Raw genomic sequence first — 25,012 nt, 5'->3', positions numbered from 1 at the left:
GAAGATAAAGAGAGTAATTATATCATTACAGTTGGTTATCGCTTTAGCTCTCGCTACACAACAAGGCTAACGTATTTGCTGAAACCGTGTAAGGGGAGCTATACGAGTATTTACTGTCTCCAGTATCGACGATCGACACAAATTGGATAATGCATGGCAGGTTTTATAAGCGCTTCGTAAGTTATTGCGTCGCTCTTTGAGGACTTGTTTTGTAGTGTAATGAATGGGAGGTCGTGGTTTTTTATAAACTAGAAACACTAGCGTGGTGTAAGTATTGTGATTTTTGAATTTGTTTACTTCTTTGTATATGTATATACTTAGTGATTTGACCTACGGCGTACGTTTTATCTATGAGGAACATTTTATTTTCACATTTATTATTTTTTCTTAATAATTTGCTAATAATAACGGCCAAGTATACGTACTTCGCGAAACTATCAAGAATTTGTTTACAGTTCAAAAGAGACAAATCTATGACTGACGGATGGACGGACAGCAAAACCTAAGCACAACCTCTCATTGGCACCCATTTTTATGGAACTTTTAAAAATAATTCAATGACTATCAATAAGTAAGTAAGTATGATACAAAACTTACAAGTCCTATTAGATTCTATCGAATTAAAAACAAAAGTCAACGACTATTGAACAAAAATCGAATATTCCATTTTTTTAATAAGTATGTCCTTTATAAAGGCACATAAAAACCGTATATCCCAACACCTTGGCCCCGTTATTAAAAAAAAGCTTGAACTTTGGCTCCTTCGCGCCTCGCAAAGGGCAGATCGATGCTTGTCAAACAATAAATGTCACGTCCACTCCCTATGCTAATGTGATACGATTCAAGACAGACGAATATTACCTTTACACGTATAAGTTAAGGTGCTTGATGACTGCACAGTTATTTTGGTAGGGTGTCGTTGAGGTGCAAACTGGGCTTTTCTTTGCGAATTTTTAATGTCTGCAATATAATGTAGACGTAGCTAAAGTTTTTTTTTATTGAAAATTGTTGACAATTGCGAACTGGTTGAAATATTGAAGTCTATAAGCTCCGTAGTTTAGTCAAACCATTTAAATATTCTAGAGTCTGTTGTAATCATCATGATCAACCTGTTTTATTCTACAGCCATCTAGCTATATCCTCCTGAGTCCTAACTTATTTTAACAGATTTAGAACTTAATACCTATATGTTGATCACCAGCTTTGTTATTTTGTGCTTTTCAAAGTACATTTAGCCGTATTCCTAATATTAATTTGTCCTTTATAAAGTACACGAGGGCTGATAGGGCACCCTTCACTACGTTTACCTACACACGATTTCTACTTGAGAATTAGTCTGTGCCTACGGCTTAATAACCACCGTTCTGCAGCCATTAGTTGGGCTAGAAACTCCGAGCATAGTACTCTCCATAGCTCGCTGAGTGACCTTGAACTGGTGGATAAAACTCGGCTCCGTATACCATTACTGAAAATGATGTAATCCTAATGCCTCCAACTTTGGCTGGGTTGAGATGTCACTATGATCATCACCACCCCAGCCTATATACGTCCCACTGCTGGGCACAGGCCTCCTCTCAGTACAAGAGGGCTTGGGCCATAGTTCCCACGCGGGCCCAGTGCGGATTGGGAACTTCACACGCACCATTGAATTGCTTCGCAGGTTTGTGCAGGTTTCCTCACGATGTTTTCCTTCACCGCAAAGCTCGTGGTAAATTTCAAATGTTAATCCGCACATGAATTTCGAAAAACTCAGAGGTGCGAGCCGGGGTTTGAACCCACGACCCTCTGTTTGAGAGGCGATAGGTCAAACCACTAGGCCACCAAGACTTTTTACTCACTATGTGTCACATGTATGTGTTTTTGGTCACAATGATATTTACTGTGATTTTTTTAGACTAGGTTACATGACATTGGTTTGAGTGACCTATTAAAAGGACGCGACTATTTTACAAATACAAATGCATTATTGCGTTGTGGTTTTGTTAACAACATCTTCAGCTTTAGAAATAGTTTAAAAGCCTGATTGATTTACGAAAAAGCCTGAATCAGTACATAACTTTAACAGACAAGTATCCACTTTCGCTGCATGTTTGAAAGCAATAAACATCCTACATCCAATCGGAACTCAAGTATATTTCTCAGGCTATATAAGTACGACTGAGCTCATTATAAGCCATTCAGCCATGATAGCAATATTAGGACGTAGTATTTACTACTATTGGTAGAGAAAACGTTTATTGGCATATGAGAAAATAATGTTCGAAATATATTATGCGTGTCTTGCTTTTTCTACAAAAATATATCAAAAAGGTTCATAGGTAAACTTTAGCAGGCATGTGGTGCAATTTTGATCTTCTTTATTGTGTGTTGAATATTTTTTCATGAACACCGAAATCCTGTAATTTTATACTTAGGTAATTATATATCACACAGGTACAGAATCTCTATACAAATCTATACAACCTTCCATTAACTTCATATTAGTTGCTAATCTCAAAATTAATTTAGCAAAATGTCCTTTTAAAAGCACACTATTTTACATCACACTACGCCAAACCATTGAACACTAGTAGAAACCAGCCTTATCGAATCAAATTCTCAAAATTCGAATTTAACATAAGGCCTAGCACCCACTCGCGCATGCCGCGCCGCCGTTTGTCAACGCGATTCGTTAACGCAACTTGTTCCGAACGTGATTAATGCGTTTCATAATTACCAAGTTATAACGTGTGTACGGGGGTTTAATTTATTGACATTTGTTCGGTTTTTGGGGTGGGTTTGATTGCTCAAGTTTGGTAATGTCGAATGTTTAATGTGTTTGCCGACTTTGATGTTAGTTGTGGTTGTTTTTTAGTAGACAGTTTTCTGTGTGGTGTTTTTCAAAGTTTTACGAAACTACCCAAACGCTAGTTTAAGTCGGAAAAGTTAGTTTGTTTGTTTGTATGCAGTGATATTAAATGATTTCAGTTTTTTTTTTCAAATTTAACATGCTCATTTGGAAATTGTTTGCCTAGTCATGATCGATATTGAATACACAGAATAAAACACAAATTTTGTCTTTCTTGTGAACGTAAAGTTATAAGGTTAGGTTAAGTTTAAAAGCTTCCCAGGCAGCATGCCTAATTCTTACTAAAATTATTAATACGAAAGCGAATGTTTGTTTGTTACACTTTCAACGCTTAAAGTACCTATTCCAAATTTTATTGTGATCAATTTTGGTATAGAGATAGTTTCAGATCCTGAAAATAACATAGCATAGTTTTTATTCCTGAAAATTGTATAGTTCTCGCGGGTACGCAAAAATTGAGTTCTTCGTTCTACATCTATTTGGTATTGAGGTAATTTCATTCCGAAAATTCTCTACAGTTAAAAAACCGTATGTGTTGTGACTTGTGACACTAAAGTTTAATTTCAATTAATATCCAATTACAATAACCCGTTTAGGTTTCTAAAAGGTAATCAGTGTTTTCATCGAACCTACTTCAGCGACAGCCGTTACTTTAATCTGGAGATTATTAATATTACACTTTCACTTGATCCTCAAAACGCATCAAAGGAAATCTGTGTAAGTCGCCAGTTTCACCCGAAAAAAAAGTGATGAAAAAGGAAGACGCGTTCCAAATTCAAAATCCAACCGTCACGTTAAGCGGCGTACACACGCGGCTCACGTCCGCCGCTCATTTGGCATCGATCGAGACAAAGCCTCACCAGGCCCCGATAAACGAATTAAGGAAATGGAAGATTTTTTATCTCGGCTAGGGGGCGCGACACGCGTCGTAACGCAGCAATACTTTCTTATGCAAAGTCCCTCCGCGCCGATAATTAGGTGAAGCTATAGATGTGTACGCGGCTTTATGTCGCGTTTTGTTTTTAATTTCGGAGGGTGCCATATTGGATTTTTGTTGGCAGCGCACTAATTTTGCAATGCAAAATTATTTAAGCCTGTACTAGTTTAATTTTAGGTTTTAGTAGAAATTCGAAACTTAAAATTTAGGATTAATTAAAATGTTATCATTATCATCTATTATCAAACAGTTTTTTTTATTAAACTTAAATCTTTATTATCTAGGGCTTAACCGAGCTCTAAAAGTAAGTACTTAGGTACTTTAGAACAAAAAAGAACAACGTTTCTGAAAATTCTGTTTAGCGTCACTTATAATGTGCTCTAAATAAAGTCCTATGACAAAAATCACTTCATTTAATCTTTCACATAACGCTCCAGAATTTATAACCCAAATAAATATCATCTTCATTTTTAATACAATTACTCACAGGCCTAGCTAAAGTACACATATAAAGTCCTATATATAGTACAGCAGTAAATTACAATCGTTCATAAATGAACGAGCGGGCGCGGTGTCCTTCCCAGCGCACATGTCGTTTGGGATATACCGTGATTCGCATGACTTGGTACTTTTAGCATTCATAAAAAGTGTGAATAATTAAATATTTTGTTATTTCTAAGTAGTAAAATAGTCAAAATGTATGCTCAACTTAAATTTTATTAAAACTCGCTAATCCTGCCGTGAAGTAGCAGTGCTTGCACTGTTGTGTTTCGGCGTGGAGAGTAAGACAGCCGGTGAAATTACTGGCACTTGAGGTATCCCATCTTAGGCCTCTAGGTTGGCAGCGCATCTGCAATACCCCTGGTGTTGCAGATGTTTATGGGCGGTGTTGATCTCTTACCAATAGGAGACCCACTTGCTCGTTTGCCATCCAGTCGAATAAAAAAAATAAAAAAAACTTACTGAAAAGAAGATTGAAATAAGAAAAAAGTGAACACTAGTCTTAATGGGAGAATATAGTTTATTATAATTATATTGTATGTCGATGGAATAGCCTACGGGTTAGAAAGCTACACCTGAAACCTAAAAAGCAGGTCCCGAGTTCGACCCACCATCAGGCATAAAAATATGAACGCTTTTTCTCGAATCTTGGATGTTTAATATGGATTTACACATGTGTCTATCTATTTACTTAAGTATATTTATCGTTGCCAAGGACACATAACAGAAGCTTTGCGGACTAAGTCAATTGATATAAATTATCCCGTGATATTTATTTATTTAAGTAAGACTAATATACCACTCTTTAAATTTTAAACTTTTATTTTGTTTCTCACTTTACGCCTACGCACAGAAGTCTTTGTTAACTGATCATAACGAACGTCGTGAATAATGTTATAAGTCTGAAATCTATCTTTTTGTAATATAACTATATCAACACCACTAAAGGCCATAACGACAATTTTTCACATTAACATTTACGTTAACACTGCATTTCATCAATTCATTAACTTGCATAAACAAACAATTTATATTATTATACAAGCCTTTAATTTACGTTCATTTCACCGTGTACAGAAAAAACTGCACAAGCTAAATCACTAAAAACGAAAACCTCGCGTCTTAAAGTATCAAAACGTATCGTTCACACTCGACACTTTTAATTTTCCCTCCTTAAAAAAGGGAGGGCAGCGTGTTTTCGCCCGCGAGGGTGGTAATCAAGCCACGCAATCTTCGGCAAACCCTTAAAAACTTTAAAACTCATCGCCGCTTTGCCCCGTATGCGTGTGTGTGTGCGTTGTTTATTGGAGGGTAATTTTTGCGTACGTTTTAACAGTGTTTTGTTTTTCTTGCTTATTGGAGTGTAATTTTTGTGTGCGATTATAACAGTTGCAATATCGTTATTAATAACTAAAGGTTGTTGTTGTAATGATAAGATTATCTGTGAACTGGTGAATGAATATAACACAGCAACATGATGTATAGTCGACCAAGAAATTAGTTTACCACCCTAAGGTTTAATGTAACTTGTAGCACTTAAAATGGTAAAGCCTATTTTCAGTCACAAGTCAATATGACAATCAGCCTTATGGTTATATTTCTGAAGTAAGAACTGTCATAAAAATTGGTAAAGCACTTTCTTGGTCGACTATACAAAATAACAGTTTTTTGGTAACATTGAAAAAGTTAATCAACAACCATTTACATACTTCACCCCTTTAAACAGCACGTCAGTTTTTATCAAAAAATATAGTTATGTTCATATTTTTCTTCCACTTGTGAGCATCGTGTTAAATGTTTGTTTGCAGAAATATGCAATGTTTTGGAAAAATTTCTTATAGTAACAACTATTTCGAACGCGTTCACGATAGATAAAAGTGTTAAAATATCAACTCAGTTGCTATTGCTTTCAGAACGAGCCGCTAGAGCCGCAATTGGTTTTTCAGTAATTCAAACGTAAATGTCGTTTTAAAAACTGACACCATAGTCAGTGATTTTATAATGTTTCTTGTGCCTGTTCCAATACACAAACCTCCGTTAGAAAAAAAAAACTTTTTGGTATTCTCTCTCTATAAAATAGCTCGATAAAAGCTATCACTGCAAGTATCAAGAGGTCATCGTGTCTGAGTTTTTAGTTCATGGTCCATCCCTATAATGCTCGAATAACACGGCTTACGAAAATTTTCAAATTCCGAATTCCATTTTCGAATAGTACCCGAAATTCGCATCCCAACATCGCGTGTCTTTAACGGCCAATAAAAACGGTCGATAGCGATTTCGTTAACTTTAATTGGCCAGTAAAATATGCGTGAAATGTATTTATTTTTCATAAAGTCGTTTATGTACCGTAAAGTGGTAAATAACCAGCCAGCATTAAAGGGGTTTGGTTATGTTTGGAGTCGTTTCCTTGTTGTGACAGTAAAATTTAGTTGGTTTTCGTTAATGTGAAATTAGGTCAGGTTTTGTTTGTTAATTTTAAGTTGAACAAAGTGTTAATGTCAACATATAAATAGTCACTCGCTACGACAGTCTAAGCAACTTCACTGGCGTCACTTCCGTTTCTTTTCTGATGATTTAATATTGTTTTTGGTCTTGTCCATGTCATCCCATCATCCCAGCCTATATACGTCCCACTGCTGGGCACAGGCCTCCTCTCAGAACAAGAGGGCTTGGGCCATAGTTCCCACGCGGGCCCAGTGCTGATTGGGAACTTCACACACACCATTGAATTGCTTCGCAGGTTTGTGCAGGTTTCCTCACGATGTTTTCCTTCACCGCAAAGCTCGTGGTAAATTTCAAATGTAATTCCGCACATGAATTTCGAAAAACTCAGAGGTGTCCATGTAAAACTGTTCATTATTAACCATAGAAATAAATAGCTATATCCGATTTGGCAACACTACAACAAAATTATTCACGTATTAATTAGTGATCAGTGCGGGTAAGTGGGTAGTCCAGGCATTTAGTTTTAATCACTAAAAAACTTATTAATATTAAAGCCGTGTACTACGTTCTTGCGAGTACATACTAATCACAGAACTGCTGCAAAATTTACGGACCCAGTAATTTATAATTAAACGTAAATAGATACAGGGCTATCGAGATATTATGAAATATAACTGGCACTCAATAATTAGAAGAACACTTTCTATTTTCAGTTTATAAAAAAAGCATCTCTAAAAAAGATAAAAAATCGCACTCATCGCCAATGAATAGTTCATTAACCTCCTACATGTGTGCATTGCGCGAGTGTGCGTGCACAAACAGGGGTTTAATTTTTCGGGGGTTCTTTAATGACACTTCTTCGCATCGATTTTAGCATTTCGGAGGGTTACTCTTTTGTTTTGCGTTATCGATTAAGTTGTTGGTAGATGTATGCGAAGCTTGATTAGTCTACCTATTTGAAAAAAAAAAAAAACGGCTTTCTAATTAATTTTAAAACTGATTCATTATGGATCTAATTTACCTAAATAGATAAAATAATTATTTTACAAAATATTTCATTTATTTGAACCTTTCAAAAACGTTTGCGTATTTCGACTAAAAAATTGGTACAAAATGAACAAAATATCACTTGCATTATAAATATTTTAACTGAGAATGAAATCCAGTAACCAGTAGTTTAACATATTAAAAATACAGGAAGCATCATTGATAATAGTTATTTGTAAAATAACAAATGTAGCTAACTAAAATTGCCTTTAAAAATGTTAAAAACACCACATGAACCGAAACAAAAACATTTATTTTTTAAATGTCATTAAAAACATCGTATTTCCACAGCTATTTTTACAGGGTGCTCCCTTTCCGATTGTGCCTGCCGTTAATTTTTTGTCTCGGCTAGTGAACATGCATACGTGCCTTAGTTAGCATGCGTGAGGGGAAAGTTGGGAATTAATCGCGTCGTCATCGATTTTGCTTATGAACTTTTTTAATTCGAGGGGCGATTGCTTCGTTTTAGAAAAGAACATTTAAATAAGATATTCTAACCGTGTTCTGTTCTTTAATTCGTCATGCGCAGAGGAAATAAGGGTTTCGTGTGATTTTTAATACTTGCATATTCTAAATCAGATTTCCGTTTTAAATATTGCAAGACTAGTTTTATCCACTTCTAATGGTGACATTGCTTGGAATTGAGTACAAATATTCGTTGACGATGCAATTACAATTAATTGAAGAACACCACAAAATTCCATTTTAATTATATTTTCAACAAAAAAAAAATATTTTAACATAACGTATAAAGTCGAATACCTACTTTCTAACTTACAAATTTAAGATAGATCTGAGAAAAATTAACAGCTGCTTATAGTTAGTAAACAAGTTTTCCATCGCTATAGACCATTGTTTCGTAGGATAAGCTGTGAGCTGTGAGACGTGTAAACGGGGCGGTCAATATAGTGATAATAATGATCGACTGTATAGCTTTTGACAGTTCCATCTTAAATGCTTACTTTAGTGTGTGCATGCAAAATTTAGATAACTATTTAATTCATACTTCCTTGAACTATGATTGTTTTTTTTCGAGTCTTTTTGTATTTTTTATTTCAACTCCAAATTCGTTACTTTTACGGGTATCCCGTGAAACCATATCGAAAATACAAACTGAGACATGGATGCACAGAAAAACCAGAAAAAGACTTGTTGTTTGTTGTCTGGGTGAGCGGTTAGTTCCGAAAGAGTGTGACGTCTGTCGATGTCGCTAGTGCTGCTGCTTAAGTAGCATAGTAGAAATAAGCACCTGAGATATGTATGCATAGGAAAAATTCGTGTCTAGATTCCTGTCCAGCAGTGGTGTAGGGGTTATAGCACGCAGCACGGATTGCTGAGGACCTGGGTTCGATTCCCAGTGCTGGTCTCTTTTTCTGGTTTTTCTGTGCATCCATGTCTCAGTTTGTATTTTCCTTGAACTGTCACAAAAGCTGCTTTAAAATGTAGAGTTAATAATTTATTTAAACAAACGCATTATTGTTATGGTACAATTAAAGTAAAAACTATTCTAAAAATAACCTAACTATATACAATTCACCCAAGTCTAAATGTAGATAAAGTATACTTTATTATTAAAAACTTTAAAAAACAAAACATTATAACGCTACGTTATAGCCGAGTCCTCAGCGAATTAGGGGAGGGTACTTGTTGCCCAGTCACCGGCCCTACGTTGACCGAGACCTTGAAATATGGGCTATTTGTGTCCCTAAAATTTATACGATTTATAAATCAGCCTGTATTTTTATCGAGAGGTGATTGATTTCGAAGAAAATGATTACCGTATGCTTTTCATAACGGGTGAAAAAGGGACAAAGCGTGTATGTATGTGCGTATGTGTTGATACTGCGTTCGGAGTTTATTTTTCGGTTGCTTTATGGGTATACTGACGTATCTTTACTTATGTAATCATCAGTAAATTCATCCGTAATAAGTGGTTAAGTATTGTTCATAAAACAACACAAAACTCAAAATGTAAAAAATAGAGTTGTTATAATATACCAACAAATGATCAAATGATCTACTTATTTGTTGTAGATACTATAGTTGTTTTTATTTATTAGTTTTTTATCGCATGCAGAGTTTAAAATATTTGTTATATTTTTCCCCATCTTTTTTTAGGCCATAACGGTTACGTAAATCTAATAGACAATTTAACCATCTTAGAAAAGTTTCAATCATCAAATTTCAATATTCAAACGGTTGAACCGATTTTTATCAAATATATTCAAAAATCACCGCAAACAAACTCGCTCTGACGTAGAAAACTAGATCCAAATCGATAGCATATCATCATTATATATTTAAGAGTCTAGCTCTTGTCGGTGGAGTAATCGCCATTCTGTACGCCTCTCTGCCAATGCTTTGAGCTCCTGATACGACATTACATTAACCTTCTCTTTGGCTTGATCCATAAACGCACGTTTTTGGTCTTCCTTTGCCTCTTTTGCCCTCTATTTTCCCTTCAATTATTGTTCTTATGTAACTATCTCGTCGTATCAGGTACCCCAGCATAAACCCTCTTCTATTCTGTATCGTTCTCAACAGCAGTCTCCTCTCGCCTACCAAATTTAGCACCTCTTCGTTTGTTCTTCTTTCCATCCAGCTTATAGCTTAAATCCGCCTCCAACACCACATTTCAAATACGTTCAATCTCTCTCTGTCTCGCTGAGTTAAGGTCCACGTCTCGCCTCCGTACAACGCTATGCTCCAGATGTAGTTTTTAATAAATCATTTTCTGACGCTCCTAGAAATTTTGACTCTACATATATGATTTTTGTTTGTTTTAAAGCGATAGCTAGGATGTCACAAACATACAGACAGACATTGACGTTAAGCTTACAACTATAACACCCCTCTTTTTACGTCAGGGGTTAATAACGCGACGTTCTAAATCGTTTTTGTAGGTCGTTTGGAGATTGCCAGACTAAACTCTAGTATTTAAATAAATTAAGCCTGGGTCTTAAATAAATGCCGACCGGGTAGGGTTATATTCTTTTCTAATGAGAGTTTTAATGAGGTGAGATGAAATAATACCTACTTTGTGTACTGTTTGCAATGGACCGCAGTATTCTGGGTATTCAAAGGACTGATCGAACCTCCAAAACTCGTATTACAGATGTGGGTTTTCAGATAGCTAAGCTGAAGTGGGACTGGGCCGGACATGTCTGCCGCATGCATTCAAACCGATGGGCACGAATCGTTACCGAAAGGGATCCGAGGCATGGCCAAAAGAGCAGAGGCCCCAAGAGGAGATGGCGGGACGACCTGAGCGCACTTAAGCTGAATTGGCAGGTGCATGCTCAGGATAAAGAAGAGTGGAGGAGGAAAGGGGAGGCCTTTGCCCAGCAGTGGGACATATACCGGCTACATAAAAAATCGTACTGATATTATCAATGCGAAAATTCGTAAAAGCGTGCGTGCTTGTGTTCTATTACTCCTTCACGCTAAAACAGCTTGGAAGTTAAATTACGTAATTATATACTGTAAGTATTTTATCCGAGAACATTATCTAATTCATAAACATCTACTTATAATTTATGATAACAACTAGCTATTGCCCGCAACTCCGTCCGCGTAGAACTCGTTTATCACTATCCCGCGGGAACTACACAATTTTCCGGGATAAAACTTATCCCACATCCTTCCCGGAACTCAAACTATATGTATACCGAATTCCATCTAAACCAGTTCAGCGGTTTAAAGAGCGGTTTGAAGAGGTAACCAACGAACAAATAAACAGACTTAGAAACTTTCGCATTTATAATAATTATGTAGTGGGATCTCAGTGGGACTTATGTACGAGTATGACGAACTATACAATATTGAGTTAGAATCCATCCGAACTATCTAAGAGTAAAACACCATGTAGCTATTCATAACTCTATCACAATAAATGCATACCTATTTATAACTTGAACCATAGCCACGAAATGCCTCACCTCTTATTATTAAATAATAAGTAACTCAACAAAACCGCCCCGAAACTTTCAACAAACGAGACCGCAAAAGTCGAAAATGTCATAAAAACTCAACATAACTTATTAAGTCTGAATCGAACGGAAAACGACTCGATACCGCTGTCTTTGCCAAGCTCTTATCAGAACCGCTTTCAATTAACCAGTAAGTAAATAAAGCGCTATATACTGGCTAACTCTTCACATAATGAGTTAATAACACAACACCTATACATACGCGTTTATAAACGGAAAATCGTCAACACATACGTAGCGCGCGCACACTAAGACATTTTTCGTGGTACATAAAACGTCTTTCTTCTTGTATTCTTAATTAGCGTGTCGATTGTTGCCGTCCCGCTCGCGCGCGCGGCGTTAATTAGAAGCTCGTCTCGCTCCCGCTTTCTTAATACATTCTTCCTCTCCGCAGTGTTTCTTTACGTTTTTATTTGTGTGAGTGTCTGTGTGCGGTGGTGTTTAATTTACATGTACTTGTATGTCAGCGTACTGCGGCTGGGGAAAGAGGTTTTCGGTTCGCGGATGTCGTCTTAGATTGTTTTTGTCGAGTAATTTAGAACGAGTACGAAGGCTATGGTTATATTATTATGTAAGAGCGTTTTAAAACTATTTATTGGTTAAGTTTAGTTTAATTATAGTAAAATTTACATTTACATAAATGCCAAACTGGGAAAATTTTAATTGAAATAACCAATTGGTTACGTATACTAAAAATATAAAACAAATGTCAAAAAAGGGTTTTCTTTGTATGTAAAGAAATCTTTCAAAACAATTTTAACACAACATCCATTAGTTTAATTAACTCTAAAAGTAACTTCGAATGCTTCAAATATTTTTAGAACAAACAAGTGAAAAAAAAATTCGAAGAAATGTCATACACAGATTTAACTCTTACATCAAAACACAAATACTTACTCGTTTTCTTAATTTTGAATCTGAATTCATTCTAAAAATAATTAATGTAATTAATCAATTACCATCAATTTTTTTCTACATAATCAGCACTCTTTGACCCGCCCCTCCCCTCGCGGTGCCGTGTTTTATACGAATGTGGGTATACGCGAAAGGGTGTCAGCGGACGCCGGATAGGGGAGGCGGGGGCACACGTACACATAAACACTTATAAAAGTTTTTTGACAACAACTCTCCCTCGCCTCCCCTCGGATTCGCTAATTTATGTTGCTTTTTTAATCAATACAAGAAGTGTGGAGGTTATAGATTCTATCGGATTTGCTTCGAGAAAGGTCTGTCATTTTCTTTTGTTTCTGTTTTATTTCGATATGACGTATGTCTACATGCAACATTTTTGTTTGCCTGCTTACTAAATTAGTATGTTTGTATAGTATATACCAACACTACGCAATATGGGTACATCAGCATCCTCTCTGACCTATAAATATCCCACTGCAGGGCTCAGGCTTCGTCTCAGTATGAAAGGGCTTAGGTTATAATTCCCACAGCTCTTGGTCAATGTAGTACGACTATATTACGTGTTTAGCACTTACCTTCTTACTAAAATTTTAAGATAGGTACTAGTGATAGTAATTCGGAAGTGATTAAATAATGTAATGTAGCTAGCTGTTGACATAATTACAGTGCAAAGCATCAGGATAATATAATCAGTATCGGTATATTTTTTTCAAAAATAATTAATTTGTATTAAACAAACATGAGAAATAATTTAGTATGTCGGTTACTAATGGTAAGTCTATAAAAGTACCTACATGTGTTTAGTTTTATATATCTATCAGGTATCTAACAAATAAAGAAACGTAACACTAACCCAAGTATGGAAAGTTTACGCTAATATAAAAAACCCCCGACACCAAAAAACGCCAGCAAAAATAAAAAAAACGCCGCCAAAAAAGACAACTAAAAAGTAAAAAATAATTACGCACTACCTAACTGTTGCCCGCGACTTGATCTGCAAAGAATTCGTTTATCCCTATCCCGCGGGGCCTATGCTGATTTCCCGCAAAATTAGCCTAAGTTAATTTAGTATAAGTACCTAGTAATATTTTTTTATCTAAGCGTCGTCGGTATCGGGGGACCGCTAAGGTTAACAGGAAACTAAAGTACTATGTTGTAGTTTTTAAAGTATCAATCATGCTCACCTTTAATATACCTTTTATTATTTTTTCAAGAGAATACTGGTTTGTTGGATATCCCGGCTGCAGCATCAGCTCGTCGTGTTGCCACCACTGCATTGTATGTAGAATCAATTAATGATCAAAACGAATCCAAACACGACATAATGTGCTATTATTTTTTACAGAGTGTACTAGTGTGCTGGATACCATTATTGCACTGTATGTAGAATCAAATACTCATCAAAACGAATCCAAATACGATATATCTGCTACAGTTTTATCAAGAGTGTACCTACTAGTGTTCTGGATATCCTGGCTGCAGCATCAGGCCGAGAATTCCATAATCTTGCATACATGAGTGTTTCAAATTTTAGGTCCCAAATATGTTTGAAAGTAAAGTAAATACCCATTATGCGTCTAAGATTCCTACCACAGCGAACAAAAGAGCTGATGATCTTGAAACGGCTGAACCGATTTTGATAAAACATGTCTAAGATCCATCGCTAGAAAACCAGCTTTCAAATAAAAAAAAACCGCATTCAAATCTGTTCACCCGTTTAAGAGCTACGGTGCCACAGACAGACACACATAGCGGTCCAACTTATAACACCCCTCTTTTCGCGTCGGGGGTTAAAAATGGACAAGAGTAAATATGTAGAGCATTTTAATTTACCTTTTACTTTTTCATAATAAAGTTTTTTTTTTAATTTGTTCGAATCTGTGGTTTTGTGTTCAACTTAACTTATACAAAAAAAGTAACATATATCATCGTCTGCTGAAATACGAGAATAGCCCCACTGTTTTTTTTTTCTAACCACTGTTAGAGAACCTGACATGTATTGAACCGAGTATTGAACCCTGGACGTCAAGCTTCGTAGACTTTTGTTAGGACAGATATTTGTATGAAAAATACGAATGTTTGCTCTCAAGGCTTGGGTAAGTATATGATTAAATATATTTCATTTCATAAATGAATGAATGAGTAAAATAAACTCATAATGTATTATAATCATTTATTTATATATATTGAAGATCTTGGAAATAACTCCAATGAGTTCGACGAAATTTGGCTATGTGAGTTGCTGTATCGGTAATTCTAGTTTTTCTGCGTATTTCTTTTTTTTATCATGATAGGGAGGCAAACGAGCAAGCGGGTCATCTGATGGGAAATGATCACCACCGTCCAAGAGTACCAACTAATCAACTCGAGTCATTGGTCCGTTGCCGGCTTTTTAAGAAAGTATAAGCCCTTTTCTCGAAAGCCCCGATGCCATAGTTGTCAGGAAAACTACTGACGGATGTTGATTCCACAATCAAACAAAAAGAATTCAATCGCGCAAATAAGCTTCACAGAAGAACTAAACTCACCGCCTCTCCGAGATGCCAACAGTCAAGGTCCCTATAACAAATACTAAGTAATAACTTCCCTCAACCTTCCGCTCATACAATACTACTGATACAGTAGAATCCATAACATTTAAGCATCTCCACACTTTATCACTCCAGTACTCGCTGTAAATCTGCTCTTTTAATGAAATATCGTCAAAATCCTTGCCATATTTTATTTTATTATTCATAAATGCCCAAACGAGATAAGCTCTCAGCTATTTACACCCCCAACACACTTAAATCGTCAATCACATTCTTAAAAAATAAAGTTATATCTCAATTTTCCGTACTGGCAACCCCAAGCGTGTGACGTAAAAAATCCGCATACGCAGAACTAACTTAAAACAACTTGAATCAAACTAAATTTAACTTTATTCTCAGTGGCATAAAGCTGTGATAGCGTGTAAATGTATCGTGGTAACATATTCATCCACATTTTTTAAGCAATAACCCATATGAGCGATTTTGTGCTCTGTCGTTTTGTGATAAGAGTTGGCGCGGCTGTTTTGAAATGTTGGTAAACCTGTTAACACGGGTGATGGATTGTCTGTCTCATGCATGACAGAAGTGTCACGCTGAGGTTCCACGTGATTTGAACGTTCCAGATTCAAAATTAAGAAATTCCATTTATTTTACGCTGGTTGATATTGTTATCGTAGCTCTCAAACAGATAGACCGATTTCAATGCGGATTTTTTTACGTGAAAGCGAGTTTATTATTGCTTCCTAGCCATGTTTGATAAAATCGGTTGAGCCCTTTTTGAGACATTGAACTTTCAAAAATTACATTTTCATGTCGGGGGTTTTTCAGCTTTTCTGTTTAACCATTATTGCAAATAGATCTACAGTGTTATTTCTACGCTTTCACATAATAACTAGTCAAGATACAGTTACTACATTGTGTCTTAAGGGCGCTAAGAAAGTAGTATTAATTCCAAAAAATTGCATAGTTCTTCTAGGTATATATATACGTATTCTACTATATTTTGACAGAGTGCATTATACGATTAGAGTGTAATTAATACGGCGTAATTCGTAAAATCACGCGTCTTCGTGATGGCACTAACGGTCTATCTTTATTATATAAATGATGAACTTTGTGAGTGTGTGTTTTTGTTTGTCAGTCCATCACGCTAAAACAACTCCAGGAGGAAATTAAGAAAAATCCCAGAATTTTAATTATACTGCTGTATCTGTGATTTACGCATTCTAAACCGCGACTAAGGTCTAGTATTTTAAGGTATACACACAGGCACAGTCACGTACAAACATGACAACTTTAAACCTAAAATTGCAAAAGTGGCACAGCGTAACGTTACCGCTTCGGAGCCACTTTTAGCAATTTTAGGTTTAAAGTATGACAAAAAAAATACAATAGTGACAGGTTGATAGCCTGTCGCCTACGGTATACCTTAACTATATCCTCAGTCGCCTCATACGGATCCAGGACAGAAATTGAGAGGTGTTATTCTAACCTGACACCACACGTGGCCATGTAATGTTTTAATTAATTATCAATAACTGCACAAGTGCATGTGCAACAAAGACGCCCTGATAACGGTAGGCGGCTAGTGCTCGTGTACTCTTACTTTCCTATCTCAATCGCACTACCGTTACTACCACACCCATAACCTTATATTACAGCACAGGGTGCTATTGTTTTGCAGGCTCAAGGATTTTCTGTTAAACCTTTATTTTAAGCTCTGGTAGCCTTGTGAGACCTATGGCATCTCAAGCAAAGAATCCTGGGTTCAACACCCGAGCTCGCGATTCTGAGTTTTTCGGAATTTATATGCGAAATTACATTTGAAATTATCTCGAGCTTTACGGCGACGGAAAAATTACTAAATTAAGCGGTCAGCTCACGTTCAACGGTTCAACGAACGGTCCGACTAGTTTCGATCATTCCGGAAGATCTTTTTCAAATTGTCCGACTGTTTCTGGCTTAATCGTGAATTAATATGTCTCACGAGAGTTAAAGTGACATGAGCTTTCTGCACAAACGTCGGTCAACCACTAATCAATGGATGGTGAAACCAAACCCCTAAACAAACCAAATACATTACTTTTTCTATACAGGGCGAATCCCATTTACCGTAAATACCATAGCTTAATAATAATAATAATAATAAGCCCCTCACAAACCTAACTCCACGTCCGATCCGAACACCTGTGATCACGTGAGGGGCGGACATTGGCAGCTATTTATATAGCTTATAACTAACCAATGACTAACGGAGCAATAGTGACGTAAGTAAGTATGGAAGCGGGACCAAATAGAAAAAGAGTACCCCAGGCGGGTACCAGCAGAGGAGACGATGCTGGAGAATCCCGCCCCGAGCGCCGCGTCACACGCAGCTCGGGCCGCTCCGCGTATTCTGGGGGGAGCAACGTACCGCGAACCGAAACAGCGCGACCGACTAGCGCGACGCCAGTACTTAAGGCTGTTGTAGCCCAGATGGCACAAATCACCCCACGTTCATCATCACCAATTTCATCTACCCATAGTTTGTTCCCATCACCCAACTCATCACCGCACCCTTTTGAAACCCAATTAGAGTCATCATTTTCATCAAATTCGTCAATGTCAGTGGATGTTGCGCGGGAGGCATTAGCCGCTAAGCCCGCGCCCACCACAGGCAAAAAAAGCGCGAGAAATAAGTGGACAACAGAAATGAATAAGTTCATTTGGCGCACATATCTGGTAATTACTGACATGGAAAGAAAAACACGAGTATACTTAGATTCACTGTATTCCCAATTTATTCAAAGGTTCCCGGAAATAAATGTTACGAAAGCCAACGTAGGAGCTCAACGCCGAGCTATCATTAGCAACAAACTACTGACCGATGACGAAAGAGAAGCGATAAAAGCTGAACTACTAGCAGATATACAAAATAATCACACAACTAAAACACCTCATACTGTCAATAATTTCCCACACACACTCATGCAGAGAACGCAGACAACAAGAAGAAGATGGACAGATGATATTAATGAAGCAATAATGAGAACATATTACAGAATAACTAATCTTGAATCTAACACGTCAGCCTATCGCCCACAATTACACAATATTATCACACAGGAATTCCCGGAGTTATCAAATGTTTCCGAACAACGCATTGCCGATCAAAGACGAGCTATCGTCAAAAACCGATACATAAGTGAACAAAGACTACACGAAATTCGAAATGAAGTTCAGCAAACACTATCTTGTCTTAACTCTCAAACTCCAATAGTTCACACTTCCGACGCACAGACTACACAACATATTACAAACCACCGGCAACAGCTTACCGATGATATATTAACCTCAGAACCTAATAGTACAACATCAATCACACCTGCCCATAGACAGCCAAATCCCACTGTTGAAATACAAATATCAGAGACGTTTAAAATAGCTTATGAAAAATACAGAGACAGTAATCCAACTACTCGTCCATATATACCAAAACAAAAAACTTCAAAACGATTCCGACATATAGTAGATTACATAAACAGTATCATCCTTCCCGACTACATAAAACCAGACGACGATTTCTCTAAAATACATGCAGTAGTTTATTGTGCTGCATACACTGCAAGTGTATGCAATGGATCCAAAATAAAAGATATAGGACAGGCTGTACCCCGAAAAGAATATGCTGTACCGCGTTGGCAAAAAAGATTAGAAAACAAGATTAATCAGCTTAGAAAGGATCTAAGTAGGATGACACAATACATACGCGGTAATGAAAGTAGGAGACTGACTTGGCATATTCAAAAAATAAAAGATAGATATAAAATTCATTCACGACACGAAGAAGAAAACACTACCGATGAACAGTTTATAGACACACTCAAACAGAAACTCAATACAGCTTCTAGTCGCCTTAAACGATATATTAATTGCACAAAACGTAAAAAACAAAACATTCAATTCATTAATAGCGAAAAACAGTTTTACAGACATCTCACATCAAATACACAAAACACACATAACAGTTCATCAAATTGCACCCTGTCTCCCGAAAATTTACATCAATACTGGTCAAATATATGGGGTAATACCCTAGAACACAATCGGAATGCAGATTGGATAAAAGAAGACTTGCAGACACTAAGTGACATTCCTCAAATGCAATTCCAACATATTCCAATAGATACATTTATTCAAGTGATTAAAAAAACACACAACTGGAAATCACCAGGGTCTGATAAAATACATAATTACTGGTACAAAAAATTGACTATTCTACATCCGCTGTTACATAATCATTTAAATACATTTATAGAAACGCCACAATCAATGCCGTCGTATATTACGGAAGGACTAACCTTTATGATTCCTAAAAATTCTGATTACAGCAATCCTGCTAACTACCGACCTATAACTTGTTTACAGACTATATACAAAATTTTAACTTCATGTATCTCTGACCTCATCTACAATCACATATCACAAAACAATATTATGTCAGAAGAACAAAAAGGATGCCGAAAACATAGCCAAGGCTGCAAAGAGCAGCTGATTATTGACTCCGTTGTAATGAAACTAGCCATCAAAAACAAACACGATATTAGTACCATGTATATAGATTACAAAAAAGCTTTCGATTCAGTACCACATAGCTGGTTACTACATGTCTTACACCATTACAAAATTCACCCTACACTAATCACATTCTTACAAGACACGATGACAGGCTGGAAAACTAAACTAAAACTTATCAATAACTCTGTAACAATTGAAACTGAAGAAATACCAGTCAGACGAGGCATTTTTCAGGGAGATGCTTTGAGCCCACTATGGTTCTGTCTTGCTCTCAACCCACTCTCTAACATGCTGAACCGATCAAACTGCGGATACTCACTAAAACCTGACACACAAAATAGTTCTTCTCTTACTCATCTCATGTACATGGACGACATTAAACTTTATAGCAATAGCATAAACTCACTCAGGAAACTAGCAGACATCACACAAACATTTTCAAATGATATTCACATGGAATTCGGTATAGATAAATGCAAAACATTCTCAGTCCAGCAAGGGGTTGTTGAACAGAATAATTACACACTAGACACAGGTGAAATCATAGAAGCTTTAGACCAACACAGTTCATACAAATATTTAGGGTTTCAACAATTACGAGAAATTCATCAAAATCGAACAAAAACCGATATTATTACAAAGTTCACCCACAGACTAAACACCCTCCTTCGATCACAACTAAACTCACGCAACATTACAAAAGCACTTAACACCTACGCGATACCTTTACTTACCTACTCCTTTGGAATTATCAGCTGGACCAAGACTGACCTACAAAAACTGCAGCGCAAAATAAACACTACAATGACAGCCCATCGGAAACATCACCCACGATCATGCATTCAAAGAGTTACGCTGCAAAGAGAGGAAGGTGGTAAAGGTATCATAGATATTTCCAACTTGCACAATAAGCAGATAATTAGCCTAAGAAAGTTCTTTTTCGATCGTGCACAACACTCCACATTACACTCCATAGTCACACAATCTGACACCCGTCTCACTCCACTCAACCTCCATGATAGGAACCAACAACGTAACGAAAATATAACAGACACCAAAGACAAAATAACAGCTTGGCAGCGGAAGTCTCTCCATGGAAGGCATCGCCACGACCTGCAGCTACCTCATGTCGACAAAAAAGCGTCGAACGCGTGGCTGCTGCGGGGCGAGCTGTTCCCTGAGACTGAAGCCTTCATGATCGCAATTCAAGACCAGGTCATCGATACCAAAAATTACCAGAAACACATCATCCGCAGATCCAACACCACGACAGATTTTTGTAGACATTGCCACAGTAGCTCTGAAACAATTCAACATATCACTGGCGCATGCAAGTCCATAGCTCAAACAGATTATAAACACAGACATGATCAGGTAGCTGCTATAATACATCAGTACATAGCCTTTAAACACAAATTTATCTCCGAAAAACAACCATACTACAAATACAAGCCACAATCCGTTCTAGAAAATGACAGCTACAGGATATACTGGGATAGAACTATTATAACGGACAAAACAGTACACTACAACAGACCAGATATAACAGTATTAGACAAACATAACAAATCAGTAACCCTCATAGATATTGCCATATGTAACACCCACAACTTACTTACCACACATACAGACAAGACTACCAAGTACACAGATCTTTCAGTTGAGATTAAAACACAGTGGCAGGTTCATAACGTAAAGACTGTTCCGATCATTCTCTCCACAACAGGCGTTATTCCAAAAACACTTCATGCTAGCCTCCGCGCTCTCGACATACACCCATCCGCATACACACTCTTACAGAAAGCAGTCATCCTCAATACATGCCGCATAGTACGTAAATTCTTATCCATGTCATAGTTTAAACGTTATTTAAAAAGCACTTGGCTTAGGCCCGTGCGATATTTTACCTCCTATGAGAGATATTGTTAGCAATAAGAAAAATAATAATAATAATAATCTCCGGCCGTATTCGGCCAGTGACTACTTCCTATTGCTGAGAGCGGCGCTGGTGTGCTCTCGGTGACTGACAAAATCCGATCTTGGCAGTGAATGTTCGTAGTTGTTATTAAATGATATTGTAACGGATAACTCAAGTCTTAAATCGAGTTTAGCTCGACATGTTTGGGGCTAGTTCGTAGTTCTTCTTCCTAGGAGCAACGCGAACGCGACTCGGCGGCTGCGACAACGCGCGCACTGCGCGCCACCGCTCTGCTCTGGTCTCTCTGCTCTGACTACCTACAACAGTGCGCGTATTGCCGACTCACGTTGCTCCTAGGAAAAAGGGCTACGAATTAGGCCAAACATGTCGGGCTAAACTCGATTCCGTGTGACGGGAGTTATCCGTTACTAATCTCATACCTTTAAACGAGCAATCCATACTAATTTTATAAATGCGAAAGTTTTTGTGTTTGTATGTTTGTCCGTCTTTCACGTCGAAACGGAGCGACGGATCGACATGATTTTTGGCATAGAGATAGTTTATGTGCCAGAGAGTGACATAGGCTACTTTTTATTGTGGGCGGAGCGGGCATAAGCTAGTTCTTGTATATATATTTCGGGGATCTCGGAAATGGCTCCAACGATTTCGTTGAAATCTTGTATGTAGGGGTTCTCGGAGATGAAAAATCGATTTAGCTTGTTATCTCAACGCTTGTTATCAAGTTATGCCTGAGCAAAGCTTGGTCGCCCAGGTACTGTCATTTAATATGAGTGAGTCTCACGGTAGTTTCATGTTCAGACGTAGTTTTTCTTACCCTGTACCATTAAAGTTCCCAAGATTTCATCATCATCCCAGCTTATACACGTCCCACTGCTGAGCACAGGCCTCCTCTGAGAATGAGAGGGCTTGAGCAGTAGTCCTCACGCGGGCCCAGTGCGGATTGGGAACTTCACACAAACCATTGAATTGCTTCGTAGGTTTATGCAGGTTTCCTCGCTAGGTTTTCCTTCACCGTGAAGCTCATGTTAAATCTCAAATCTTATTTCCCAAGATTCAATAGTTTCCGATTTTTTATGTAAACCTCGAGTAACTTACAAACATTCCAACGTTGCAAGTTAAATGAAAGCTTGTTTAAAAACAGTCTATATCCTCGGTTTATTTCGACACGCTCAAATGTGTGTCAACTGTCATCCTAATTGTAACGAATGCCCGCCATATTAATCTTAAATAAGCCTCGTTAATGAGGCCCTTTTGCCCCGGCCCTGAAGAGGATTCTGTTCTCTAACAGCGGGACTCTTCCCGCCTCATGAACGAGAAAAAGTGGACTGCAACGATTATTGTGTTTGAGTATAACTGACCCGAGAGTCTTTTAGGCTGGATTCATTTGATAATGCGGTCATGTACCAGTGGCGTTGTCTCGCAACTCGATTCCCACCGGATTGCCTAAATTTTCAACGCGCGCATTCTTTCTTTGTTTGCCGCTTTAATGTCTTTTTTTACTCCAAGTGACTACCAAAAATGTTTACGCCAAGCTATTGTCAATTTGTCATATTTATTTATTAGCAAGGTTCGTAAAATGCGAGCAAAATTCATTGAAGTGTTGTTAGGGTTGTCTTAATTGTTATATGTCATAAACGCTAGTAATATTATGTTTATGGGTTATACGACTAGCACTGCACTGGTGTGGCGATTGACGTCTATGTACCTTACGGCACTAGACTGGCTGTTTAGAACAAAACGCGCGGCGCATCAATCATCAATATTACTTTGACACAAGCCCTGTCACGGACGTCAACAAACTATAGTGAAAGGTTCACAAATCCGCGCTGTGAACAAATTTTGTGCGCCGTTTTGATGTAAGAAACATGCAGTCCATTGTCAATGGGTGTGGCGCCGTAAGAACTCTGTGATGTCTGTGATGAATTGATGATAGATAAGTTTGACAAGGGTTATATGCATATGTAAAAGTAATGTAATGAAAGTCTAATCCGAATAGCTTAACTTAATTAGTAGGGTTAAAAAAACCGTAGTAGCCTAGCAGTTTCCTATGCAGTCCCTATGCATTAGCCCTTCGCTCCGCCTCAATGGTATAAAGCAGCGTTTAAATATGATCCTGCTAAAAACTTTGATGTTTGTTTTTCTATAGGAAAACCAAAGACAAATCGTGCACAAAAAATGTATGCCAGACCCGCAACAAAACAAAAAGAGCCACGCAACTTTGTAGCAAAGCATTTCTGTCATGTTTTTATTATAATAAGGATTACGGATTACCAGGGTCCCATGACTACGGAGGCATAACTTAGTCTCTTTATTACAGAGTTTCTGTGAACGCAGCCACTTGGAATATTCTAGCGGGATTTGTGTTATTGTTGTATGTGTACCAGGGCAGAAGAGGGTTGTAAGAGGTGCACGTTTTACTTATTTACGGTTCTGCCGCTGAATAAATTATGGCGTGTAAAATTTTCATGGTTGACCCGCGCAAACGGGCAACACGGTTTTAACCGTTAGTAAGCCTAGAAAAAACATATTTTGAGTATTAACTGGGCCATTAGTTTTAAATTGTATATACTATAGGTAAACTATTGATAACAATGATCATGGAAAATGACAAGAAAATGAAATACACCATAGATAAATGATGAATTGAAAACATAATTTAAAAAATCATCCCTATTTCTTTTCCCTCATTTTTCCTGATTTTGTTTTTTTATTCTAGACAATATAATCCATTGAGTAAATCATTTGTTGAAATTAATTGTATGCCCATCTCCGTAATTCAATATTAAGATGATGAATTATACGTATGTAATTGCGGTAATTGAAATTAACTTGATTTGACCTGTTGAAATCAAAAATAACACAGTGAACAACAGCTAGAGCTTATGACCATCTTGCGACCGTTTCCAACCCTACTATCCTAATTACCGCAATTAAGTATAAGATGATGAATCCCTACGATAACCTAGAATCCCCGACGCGTCAGGATGCCTTCGACGCTACAGCTCATTCAACGGCAGGCGTGTAATCGCACCAAACTATTTGCCAGAAGCCATTACCTTTCGCGGTAATTAACGTTGACGTGCGAGAGTGAAGCTATTGTTGTACATGCGGTAAGAAAAGGATGTCTTCGGCTTATGATTGGGTACCTAACGAAAGGAAGGCAGTTTTTTTTTCCTCTGATATTTTAACGAGGCTTTAGCACACCAAATGTGACTATGTCAGCCTCATGGGGAGCCTCAGTTATATACACCACACTACAGACAGATGTTACACTCTCCCTTGCACTGAAACCACGTCTCTGGATGC

General features: G+C 37.4%; 1 protein-coding gene across 1 annotated transcript; it reads left to right on the top strand.

Annotated features, from left to right (window-relative positions):
* Positions 1–20,571: 20,571 nt before the first annotated feature.
* On the top strand, positions 20,572–21,624 carry LOC141441254 (uncharacterized). The gene has a single exon (XM_074105927.1). It carries the CDS (start codon positions 20,572–20,574, stop codon positions 21,622–21,624), a length of 1,053 nt encoding a protein of 350 aa, XP_073962028.1.
* The last annotated feature ends 3,388 nt before the right edge of the window (positions 21,625–25,012 follow it).

This window comes from Choristoneura fumiferana, chromosome 23 (genome assembly GCF_025370935.1).
Source record: "Choristoneura fumiferana chromosome 23, NRCan_CFum_1, whole genome shotgun sequence".
NCBI classification, from domain to species: Eukaryota; Metazoa; Arthropoda; class Insecta; order Lepidoptera; family Tortricidae; genus Choristoneura; species Choristoneura fumiferana.
This window is presented reverse-complemented; position numbering and strand designations above follow the sequence as displayed.